This window comes from Caretta caretta, chromosome 9 (assembly GCF_965140235.1).
Source record: "Caretta caretta isolate rCarCar2 chromosome 9, rCarCar1.hap1, whole genome shotgun sequence".
In the NCBI taxonomy this organism is placed as follows: Eukaryota; Metazoa; Chordata; order Testudines; family Cheloniidae; genus Caretta; species Caretta caretta.
In genome coordinates, this window is record NC_134214.1 from 31,768,730 (window position 1) to 31,781,373 (window position 12,644).

The 12,644-nt window shown below is 40.2% G+C and overlaps 1 protein-coding gene across 1 annotated transcript in view; it reads left to right on the forward strand.

Annotated features, from left to right (window-relative positions):
• The window catches only part of SLC9A9 (solute carrier family 9 member A9), a 316,631-nt gene that overhangs the window by 166,185 nt on the left and 137,802 nt on the right, over nucleotides 1-12,644 (forward strand). The window contains exons 10-11 of the mRNA XM_048864122.2: nucleotides 7,907-8,020; nucleotides 9,575-9,686. Coding sequence (XP_048720079.1) covers nucleotides 7,907-8,020; nucleotides 9,575-9,686 — 226 coding nt within the window. The remainder of the gene's footprint in view (nucleotides 1-7,906; nucleotides 8,021-9,574; nucleotides 9,687-12,644) is intronic.

The following is a 12,644-nucleotide window of genomic DNA, read 5'->3' on the forward strand; positions in this document are numbered from 1 at the left end:
GAAAATTTATTAAAAGCAATAAAATAACCTATACACATGCTAATAAGCGTACCAGTGTTAATCCCAACCCTAATATGGATTCTGGCAGGATCAGTCCTTCAAACCCCCACCTTCAGGGATTCCTTGTGGTTAGCACTTCATCACAGCTTCAGTTCAGAACAAGCATAGTCATGACATAAGGGGCAATTTGAATATATGGTTCAGGGGTGTTTGATCTGGAGTTTCCAGGAGTGGGTAATTAGCAGATATTGAGTCTCTCTCCCCAAGGTGTATCTTCAACAGGTTGGCTTCCAGAGGAGAATTTGCATCCCCCTCAACCAAGATACTTCTGAGGAAATCCACTTTACACATATTGTTCTAAAAAGACCTTTGAACTCCCTAATACCGTCCAGAGATTGCATTAATCTTGTCTTCCTGCTAAAGATGTTCCATGCGATCTCACAATAGAACATAGACATTTGCATTTCTAATACAATGTACCCCAAGGGTATTAGCTCTAATTCAATCAGGTTTAGCTTAATTCAGAAAGCTTCATTCTGGATATTATAGGATATTGTCAGTCTGCCACAGCTCTCAGCTGTCAGTCAATGGCCTGCCTGAACCCCATTTCCCTCTGGCTTGCTGCACCGACTGACCCAGGTGGCTAACTTCCCAAAAGACATACCCTTCTGGATGGCTAAGAACACATTAGTGTAATTAAAAGCCTAGTTTTAATGATGTCATAATTATGTTGTGGTTTTGTTATTGCTGATGTCTGTTAATATAGATTTCAGAGGAACAGCCGTGTTAGTCTGTATTCGCAAAAAGAAAAGGAGTACTTGTGGCACCTTAGAGACTAACCAATTTATTTGAGCATGAGCTTTCGTGAGCTACAGCTCATGCTCAAATAAATTGGTTAGTCTCTAAGGTGCCACAAGTACTCCTTTTCTTTTTGTTAATATAGAGTTTGTTTCTAATTTCAAATGTATAATATATTAACCCTACTCATCATCCTCTTCTGCTCACAAGGGGCTTCCATTACCATAACTGTCCCACTGTCAGTCAGTGAAACAACATTAAAAAGTCTGTCACTACTGTGGATAGTTCCAAGATAATGCCAAAATATGCTCATTCCACTGCTACAACGAGCCTCTGGCTGGTCAACGGATTTTCCTTTAAATCATAGAATCATAGAATAACAGAGTTGGAAGGGACCTCTGGAGGCCATCTAGTCCAACCCCCTGCCCAGAGCAGGACCAATCCCAAGTAAATCATCCCAGCCAGGGCTTTGTCAAGCCTGACCTTAAAAACTTCTAAGGAAGGAGATTCCACCACCTCCCTAGGTAACACATTCCAGTGTTTCACCACCCTCCTAGTGAAAAAGTTTTTCCTAATATCCAACCTAAATCTCCCCCACTGCAATTGAGACCATTACTCCTTGTCCTGTCATCTGCTATCACTGAGAATAGTCCATCCTCTTTGGATCCACCTTTCAGGTAGTTAAAAGCAGCTATCAAATCCCCCCTCATTCTTCTCTTCCGTAGACTAAACAATCCCAGTTCCCTCAGCCTCTCCTCATAAGTCATGTGTTCCAGACCCCTAATCATTTTTGTTGCCCTTCGCTGGTCTCTCTACAATTTCTCCACATCCTTCTTGTAGTGTGGGGCCCAAAACTGGACACAGTACTCCAGATGAGGCCTCACCAATGTTGAATAGAAGGGAATGATCACGTCCCTCGATCTGCTGCAATGCCTCTACTTATACACCCCAAAATGCCATTGGCCTTCTTGGCAACAAGGGCACACTGTTGACTCATATCCAGCTTCTCGTCCACTGTCACCCCTAGGTCCTTCTCTGCAGAACTGCTGCCTAGCCATTCAGTCCCTAGTCTGTAGCGGTGCATTGGATTCTTCCGTCCTAAGTGCAGGACTCTGCACTTGTCCTTGTTGAACCTCATCAGATTTCTTTTGGCCCAATCCTCCAATTTGTCCAGGTCCCTCTGTATCCTATCCCTACCCTCCAGCGTATGTACCACTCCTCCCAGTTTAATGTCATCCGCAAACTTGCTGAGGGTGCAATACACACCATCCTCCAGATCGTTAATGAAGATATTGAACAAAACTGGCCCCAGGACCGACCCTTGGGGCACTGCGCTAGATACCGGCTGCCAACTAGACACGGAGCCATTGATCACTACCTGTTGAGCCTGACAATCTAGCCAACTTTCTACCCACCTTGTAGAAAATCCATCCAGCCCATACTTCTTTAACTTGCTGACAGGAATACTGTGGGAGACCGTGTCAAAAGCTTTGCTAAAGTCGAGGAATAACACGTCCACTGCTTTCCCTTCATCCACAGAACCAGTTATCTAATCATAGAAGGCAATTAGATTAGTCAGGCATGACTTTCCCTTGGTGAATCCATGCTGACTGTTCCTGATCACTTTCCTCTCGTCTAAGTGCTTCAGAATTGATTCCTTGAGGACAAGCTCAAACAGGTTCACCCTCAGATTCTGAAGTGAGTTACTAATTCCATAAAACAGAAGAACAAAATTATTTTTAAAAGTTAGTTTACAATATGATTAGGATTGTCAGACTCATCCAGTTAAAATATAAAACCAGCCCAAACTTCCACCCCATCTATCCCATACAAACCAAAACTGTTAGTAGTTCAGAGCAGGCTTATTTTTTTTAAACTGTTTTATCTCTCAGTTCTTCACTGCTTGGTTGGGTGTGGGACTGGAATTAGAAAAACTGAAAACCCCAGTGAAAGTTTCCCTGGATGACATTCCCATACAGTACCAGAAATCTCAGCATAGAGCTAGAGATTTAGAGCAGTCTCAGAGAGGGTTAAATTAGCCACCCAGTTTTAGATGTATTCCCCTCCCCTCATTATTATGTTGCTCTCTTCTACTACCCCAAAATCCTGGTTCTTTCAGAGTTCACTGATTGGTCAATTTGATACAAAAAGAGAGAAGAAATGTGACTTTTTCATTTGTGCCGTATGTACAGACCTAAGGAAAGGCACTGGTTGCCTAACATATATTAGTCACTTTGTTTATACTACATTAGGTCATTCAACCTAATGCAGGTAGAAATGTAGGGCTCTCACTTGGGTCTAAACTCATAAGGTGCTGTTATGCTTCCAGTATTTACTTGTTTACATTCAGAGTTTGCAACAGTACTGTTCAAGTGGTCCTAGTTCTTTTTCTGCCTCCTCATTATTGTTAAAGGTAGTCTGAAAAAGAGAGAAAAAATTATTCTGCCGTTCCCTCTCCCCCCTCCCCCTTTCCTCCTGCTCTTTATGAGAGCTAAAGAAAGCCTGACAGTGTTTTTCATTAGCACTTTTTTATTATCTTACCAACATCAGGAATAGAAAAACTGGTTTCACTGGAGAACTCCATGGAGGACTAGAAAGCTGGAGTGGGATCTCTCATCCCTCAGTTTAAGGGCATTTAAAGTTTTCCTCCAAAGTGTTTGTTGGGTTTTTTAGTGTTCATTTTTGGAATGAGAGGAAACTTCATCTTTGCAGTCACTGTACTTTTAGTGTTATTTGTCCTGTACCAAAGTGCCTAGGAACCTGAGGTGCCTAGAGCCTGGGACCGGCACTTCTATAAAATAGTTATAAATTGAAATAGTTCAGTCAATCGGGAAAGAAATAATCAGATTCCCTAGAACTCCGGATTCAAATGCCAGCAGGGTTGACTCAGCCTCTCATCTCAGTACCCTACTGTTTACTTTCTGGTCTTTTGGGTGGCACCTTAAAAAGTTAGGACCATTCTTTTCAAAATGTGGGTGCCTAAATCGAGGGCCAAAGTCCATATTCAGGCACCTAAACCGGAGTGACAAGTGAGTTTTTCAGAGATGGCGAGATACTACTCACATCGACTACCCTGGGAGCTGCAGTTGCTCAGGACCTCTGAAAATCGAGCCACACACTGAGGGATTTAAATAAAAAATTAGGTGCCTAACTTCAGACAATCACAGCTGAAAATTTTGCTTTAACATCCTTTCTTCTCTGCAAGAGCATTCAAGTTCCCATGGCTTTTCTAATAGAAGTAGGGGTTTGCCTTGATGTCCGTGGCCAAAGTATCCTCTCCTGTTACTAGAGAGCAGTGTGCCATGTGCCAGTTGTGTACCTAGCTGCCTTCGTCCTGCATTTCACTGGTGCTGTGTGAATTGATGGGGGATGAACATCACTGTAAAAATGCAAAGTATTATTGGCTGTTCCCCTACCTTCCTGTTGCTCCTGCATCTCTTTTCTTTTCTTTCCCCCCCCTCCCCCCCGCCTGCTACTTCCTCACCACATCTTAGGAATCCCATAAAACTCTGCTCCAGGCAGAGGAAGAAAGTTAGTTGCACTGTGCATAAACATGACGGGTTAGATCCTGGCCATATGGAAGTCAAAACACCCATTGATGTCCATTCAGGCAAAATTTCATTCCAGGACTTTAAATACCTTATACTGTGAGATTCTCACTCTCTCGCATTTGTTTTTAAGTTTGCAGTTCCTAAATAAGCTGGGACTTTAAAATCAGCACCATATAAAAATAAACAAAGGCCTATCCTCTCATATAAATTCTCGTTATTTATAGGGCTGTCAAGTGATTTAAAAAATGAAGGGGCATACAAACGTTTAGCATATCTGGCACGTAAATACCTTGCAACTCCAGCTACAAAAATGCCATGCAAACACCTGTTCTCACTTTCAGGTGACATTGTAAATAAGAAGCAGGTAGCAATATCTCCCGTAAATGTAAACAAACTTGTTTATCTGAGGGATTAGATGAACAAGAAGTAAGACCAAGTGGACTTGTAGGCTCTAAAGTTTTATGTTTTTGTTTTTGAGTGCAGTTATGTAACAAAAAAAATCTACATTTGTAAATTGCACTTTCACAACAAAGAAATTGCACTACAGTACTTGTATGAGCTGAATTGCAAAATACTATTTCTTTTATCATTTTTACAGTGCAAATATTTGTAATAAAAAATAATAATATAAAGTGAGCACTGTACACTTTCATATTCTGTGTTGTAATAGAAATCAATATATTTGAAAATGTAGAAACACATCCAAAATATTTAGTAAATTTCAATTGGTATTCTATTGTTTAACAGTGCGATTAATTGCAATTAATTTTTAATCATGATTTTTTTTAGTTAATTGTGTGAGTTAACTGCAATTAATCGACAGCCCTAGTTATTTATGCATGATTCTTACCACTAAGCAGTTTAACCTAGAAATGAAGAGCTTTACATGAGTATGTTGTAAGGATTCATTATTCCTTACATTTTGCCCATAGTATAAAGGTTTGCAGGCTATGGCTTCAAATTCAAATCTGCTTTCTGTGATTTTGAAGCCTCTAATTGAAAGAGAATAAATAAAGTGATTAGAATGTAATAAAGGTATTCCAGAATCCTACAAAAATGGTGGTAGTCTGCATTCATTGTATTTTAATTTAAAACAGTCAGGCAAAAGTAGTTTTCATCAACTATTGATTTATCAGTATCCTTAATTTCATGATCGCTGTGTTCTAATTAAATAACATTCAAATGTCATAAATTTTATATCCCTCACTTAACATTGACTACAGGGGTTTTTAATGGCTCTCTCGCACCTTCAAATCTCTCACGGTACCAGTACAATCAATATGATTCTCCAGGTTCCCCTGGTTGATGTTGGATTATTGAAGTGCTTTCTGTCCTACTTTGATGTCATGCAGAAATGTAGCCACTTGAGATTTAACTCATAGAGAGCTGGCATTTTTCCAAGTAGCTAGCTACATCAATGCAGCAAGAGAATGTTTACTGGTACATACAATATTTTGGGGTTAATATAGAATGTGAAAGTGTTTAATGAAGAACTAATTTTTATTGGCATAAAGAAAATAATATTGGTTGGGAAAAATTTATGCTCAATCTCTGTTAATATTCACGATTACAAAGGCTCGTCAGGAGGAAAAAAATGTGCACAGGATGCACTTCCATGGCAGAAACACAGTTTAAACACACAGGAGAGTGCTATCTATTACTAGGTTGCTTATTCATTTTAAACAAGTAACTTTAAACAACCACTTTTAAAGCAGTCTTTCCTGGGAAGTCTCATTGGCCAGGAGGGTGCCCAGACAGCGTGGTTTACCAATTACCGAACTAAAGCGCCAACCTGAAGCATATTCTCACCAACAACTATACACCACACCATAGTAACTCTAACTCAGGAACCAATCCATGCAACAAACCTCGATGCCAACTCTGCCTACATAGCTACACCAGCGACACCATCACAGGACCTAACCAGATCAGCCACACCATCACCGGTTCATTCACCTGCACGTTCACCAATGTAATATACACCATCTTGTGCCAGCAATGCCCCTCAGCAATCGGCCAAACTGGACAGTCCCTACATAAAAGGATAAATGGACACAAATCAGATATTAGGAATGGCAATATACAAAAACCTGTAGGAGAACACCTCCCTGGACACACAATAGCAGATTTAAAGGTAGCCATCCTGCAGCAAAAAAAACTTCAGGACCAGACTTCAAAGAGAAACTGCTGAGCTTCAGTTCATTTGCAAATTTAACACCATCAGCTCAGGATTAAACAAAGACTGTGAATGGCTCGCCAACTACAAAAGCAGTTTCTCCTCCCTTGGTGTTCACACCTCAACTGCTAGAAGAGGGCCACATCCTCCCTGATTGAACTAACCTCGTTATCCCTAGCCTGATTCTTGCTTGCGTATTTATATCTGCCTCTGGAAATTTCCACTACATGCATCCGACAAAGTGGGTATTCACGCACGAAAGCTTATGCTCCAATATGTCTGTTAGTCTATAAGGTGCCACAGGACTCTTTGCCGCTTTTACAGATCCAGACTAACATGGCTACCCTTCTGAATCTTAGTAGAGTGGATTTATATGTTTGTATGCAGAATTTACAAACTTAGGCCCTGATTCTGCATTGGATTTGCTAGCACTGACTCCCAAGCCCACACAGAGTCCTGCTGGCTTCAGTAGGTTTCTGCACTGAAGACGGGCATGTAAAGTACTCTGTTGTTGCTTTGGGGACACCGTCTATAGTTTCTCCAGGTATGGAAGCAGACTGAAGATTTACGTTTTATGTTTTCCCTTTAAAGTGAATTTGTCTCCTGATCCTATCAGGAACATCCTCTCAAGACAAATAGATGTATTGGTCTGTTTCCCAGAAGAAACCCTGTTATAACAATTAAATTATTTGCCATTCTTATGTAACATGTTTAAATGATTCCTTAAATAGATTAGTTTGAAATGAGAATTTGACTGCTGTGTCCAAATGGTCCAATTTACAAGACTCTGGAGGTTTTATCATAGATTTTTTTTTTTTTTTAGTTCATCATCTTAAAAATCACACTTCTGTCTGAAATCATATTGCCACAAGTAATGCCTATGATTGCTGTAACTGAACAAGATTAGGAGGAAAGTTCTCTGGGGGTGTGTGCATGCACACATTTGACTGCACTTTATGCAGTCAGTTTCACTGTATTCACTTGTATTATCAAGGACCCAATTCACTTCCCATTGAAGCTAGTGTAAAATGAAGTGTCATTCTTCCATTGCCTTCAGTGAAGTTGGACTGAGACTTTAGTTAGCCAGTTTTTCCCTGTTTGCGTGGGACTTTCATACGGCAATGAAGGGGAGGAATACATGTAAAAATACAAGAAAAGGTCATTGTAAAACCACAACCATTGCCACGGAAACTCAGCAAATAGTGTAGAAACAAACTATTTTTATAGTTTAGTGAAACTCTTCGGAAAGACTGGATTTCAAGTTGTCAATGTCCCTGTAATCTAATGTGCCTGTTTTCCAAGTTAATGTGGACTATGTGACAAACACCAGCCAGTTACAGACATGAGTCATAATAATGGTTTTTGTTTCTCTTTGTTTCAGTTGTTCGAGTTCATGAATTTCTTGGCTGAGAATGTCATCTTCTGTTACATGGGGCTTGCATTATTCACATTCCAAAATCATATATTTAATGCTCTCTTTATATTTGGGGCATTTGTATCCTTTACTTTAAGTATCTTCAAAAATGACTGTTTGGGGTGAAAAAAATTAAAATCAAGTAAACAAAAGTCTTTTTAAAACGCTAAAAATAAATTCTTTGTAGGGTTCAAATTGAAGAGGAAGGCAGGCATTTGGCTTTGTTTTAATATGTACATTTCAGTAACTCACTTAATGGACCTAAAGAGATGATTTGTTGGCATGAACCGTAACATTTTGCAGACCTGTTGCAATGTGCAAAGCTTAAGGCAAATCTCTCATTTCTTACATTCTTTTTATATACATGGAACTCCCACTGATGTTGATGTCATATAGGCCGAGACATGGAGGTTTTGCCCTTAGTTCTTTCATGTTTCCTCAGTGCCACGTATCAGTCTGGAATGCCATACAATGACTCCTTCCCCCTGCCCTCCCCAAACAAAAGCCCTTTGCTTGTTACTTTTTGATGAATTGCAGTAGCTTCACAAACAGGGACTTTACAACTTGCTTGCTTGCATTTACTTTTAGATGTAACTTCCAAATTGATATTAAAACCCAAATTATGGCTCCCCTAGTACAGGTTATTTTAGAGGGCAGAAAGGACTCAAGGAGCCTGGTACCCCCATAACTACACAGAGGCAAATATAATATGACTGTCCCTAACCTAAACAATGGAGGACTGCTAGAGCTGACAGCAGCAAAGGGACCATGACCCATGAACCAGCCAACAAGCTGGTTCAAGGCTATGCTAGACAGACATACAGGGGCTATGTGATCTACAAGTGTGGTAACTGCTGTGTGTGCTCTCCCAAACCCCTAACAGCACTGTGCCTGCTCCTGGACTCTGCAGGCATAATGCTTCCAGACACTCAGGTGCGTCACCTCCTCTTTCATCCACAGCATGTCTCAGGCTTACAGCCATAATTGAGCCCTAGGATTTACAAGGTGAGGGTAGGGAGGAACCTCCTTATGATCAAGGTTTCCATATAGAATTAGTTGTGATTTTTTTTTCTCCTGATTTTTCTAAAATATCTATTCAGGAAACTTTTTGTACTAGATACACAGAGGGATAATATAAAAATCCCTTTCTAAAGTCTACACAAGGAAAATAAAAAAGGAAAGACATGAAGATAAAGATATGCCCCACACAAATTGTGAGGAAAGAAGACGGTAATCATGTCCAAAAATACATCTAGCCTTCCTAAATTGCCATTGAAAGAGATAATGCCATTTCCATTGGAATAATTTATGGTGTGCATTTTACTGAAGGGTTGAAGACGTAGTCATATGTGATGAGTCAATGAACAGTGAGTGAAGTGATGTACAGGATAAGGAGCTCAAAACTAAGATGGTTGAAGAGAGCCAAACTCTGCCCCTAAATGGGTCTATAATAAAACTGGCAAGATTGTGGCTGGATAGCTAAAATCTGAAATTATGAATTATGCTCAACAATCATTTAATAGTGTGTTTATTCTAACTTCATGTTCAAGATATTCACCTGGAGAAAGTTTATTAGCTCAGTTTTCCTGTTTCCCCATGGCCATTTTCCTCAGCATCTCACATTTAACCTTATAGGTGGCAATTTTCATAGCAAGAGCATGCAACATATACCCACTTTCTTTCATTCTGAATTTGGGTCGAAAACAAAAGATTCCCAGGAACTTTCAACACATGATGATGTTTTCAGGTAAGTGCCACTATACTTTTGTATCTACGTTTTCTAACACCTGACCTAGAATAAAGGCAGAGAAAGTTATTTTCTGGCAAGAAGACAAAAGGTCTAGATACGCACGTGCAGGCTGAGCCAAAGCCCATTGAAGTCAATGACAGACTTTGAATAGTTCCATGATCATTTAGGTGCTTGTGTGTAAATGTGTATTAATTATTTTAGTTACCTATGAAGCAAAATAATGTAGGAAACCCATTACTTAAGTTACCCATTTCAAAACTCATTGTCCATCTCCATCTCGCAACATCCTTTCCTATTTTGGGAATATTTTATTCCAGTATTAGGCACCCAAACTACTCCTGGTAGTATGCTTATGTTACACGCAAGGAAATTAATTTCCTGTACTGTCTCTTTCTGAGAGAGGGTGGTATTCTTCATAGATACCCACTCACCAATCATGTGGTCTCCCACCACTCTCCCTAACTTAAAGATCATTTTTACTCTGAAAAGTGACTGTAAAAATAACAGCTTTTTATTCAATAGGCCTGCTCCTTCTATGGATTCAGTCTAATAGCTGACTGCTTTACTTACTAACCTAAAGTTGTAGTGATTTTAACAGCTGTTAGTACTGCAGAACCAAAGCAGATCTGGAGAGGGTGCTGAATTCTATTCTGATTTGTGCATCATCCACAGAATTATTAAATCCCAACTGCAATCTCTTTATTCCTAGACATACATGAGGCAGAAATATCTCAGCTTGACTCTGATTGCAGGGAAGGTTTGTAGGATTGGCTGGTAGAACCCCCCCCCCCCCAAAAAAAAACACAACATTTTTCACTTGTTAAATGAGCTCATTTGACCTTTGAGAGAGATGAATATGGAACACACAGCGCCATTTTTGCAAAGTTGCTTTCCAGCGTGGAACTATACCCCAGGCAAGTTTCTGAAGCGTTCTTCCAAAGCTACAATACATGCTTCCCCATACTTCTCCATCAATTGGTCTCATTTCTGACTTGAAAGAACCGTGCCTTTAGGGGAGAGATGTTAGTTCATTTCCACGCCCACTCATCCTCTTCACTAAAACTACCAATGATATTGCCAATTAATGCCAGGTGGATGCGGGGGAAGGGCCGATTGTGATGTAGACACTTATCCATTAGGAACTGGATTTCAGACCTCCTGGTCATTTCAAATAGACAGCTATGTGCCAATTATATGGTAACAGTTTCTGTTAGCTAGCATCCTGAGCTGGATTCATTTCAGCAATATAGAGATGAAAGTCTCCATATCTGGTTAATTACCAATCTCCTGACCCATGTATTCCCTTGGTTCTTGTAAATTTCTACTTCTGGCTTTTGGATCCCATTTTCCCCTTGATTTTTCTTTGAAAGCAGAGTATGGATTGAAGGATTTTAGAATAACTTTTTCTTCATCTTTCACTTTTCTTATTTTGTCCAATCTAATCTCACATTCCACAGAACCAGAAGTGGAAAGGTCATCTGCAGCCAACAACTGAGTGAGAACTCTCACTTGTGCATTCGGTTTCACTTTTCAACTAATATCTGTCAGAGAACTGAAAATGCCAATATTTAAAGCTCCCGATATATGTAGTACTTTATTTCAAAAACAATCAGAATGCGAATTCTTAAATGTCTTTACATTAAAATATTTTATTTCATTAAGATAAAAATGTTTTCATAAAAGCAAATGACATATTGCAAGTAGGGCAGTAACAACTGATTAACTGCACTTCTCACATGCTTCTCACACTGCCTTAAGCTTCATGCATCACAACATTCTCAAGGCATGCGGGTTTCCAATATAATTGTACCCCGATGTGTGTTAACAACTATAGCCCACAGTCACCTCGTGTCTTCACGTACAGAATAAACAGTATATACTGAGTACAGCTATATACAGAGAAAATGATGATTTCAAGAAAGACAAGCACATTTCTAAGTCCACTAAACCAGGGTAGAGTTTGGCCTCAAAGGTACAGATACATTTTCTAGCTAAAAGGTCTTCAGACCTCCTCCAGTGATTGCAATTGACGGTATATAGAACTAAACTTAATTTTTGGCTCTTCTCAATTAAAATCAAGAAGCTCATGAGAGGAACTGTAATGAATTCTGCAAAGCCTCATAAACCAAAGGATGGATAGATACTTGGAGACCTTTCTGATGAGTGGTTTTGTTTGGTAAACACACACTTACCATGAAATTCATCCAGAGTTTATCATGGCCTACGATGGAGTATACAAACCCCCACACTGGGCTGGAAGAAGTTAAACAGTACTGAGGCCAGCTAGCCCCTTCCTCCAGTCCTGCAGAGCATGTTCCAACTGGGCAGGGTTGAAAAGGGAGCAACCCAGCTCAGAAGGGAGAGGCTGAGGAGGACAGACCTACCCTGAAGGCTCCTGGCAGATGGGTTGAAGAAGCCTCTCTGAGGGAATAGGACTATATGCTGAGCCTGGTTGGGGTTAACAGTTTGGTTTATTTTTCTTTTACCTTGTCTGGGGCCAGAAACTGAGTGAGGAAAACAGTGATAGGAAGTGACCCATGGAGGGTAACTCAGAGGGCCACTTGGAGGTCAAATGCTGCTGATCCTCCTAGGACCCTGGGTTGAAGTCTGGTGGAGAAGGTGGGCCTGGACTTCCCTACTGGGTGGGCGCTAACCACTACTACATCCAGCCCACCAAATACCCTATTACATGGCCCTTTAGGGGCTTAGAGCACCAGGACTTGCAAACTTTACATCAAATCATAAGTCTTGATCTGCCATCCTTACTCACATTGCAGAGTGAGGTATTCCTGAAGTATTCCCATTGATTTCCCCTTAATTCCAGTAGGACTATCCTATTCTATTTAGGTTTCTATACCCTGCTCATCACCATAATATCTGAGCACCTTCTGGTAGTGTATGAAGCCATGTGATTGCACATCTGTCTCATAGTGTTTGTTTTCTAACCTGCTCCCC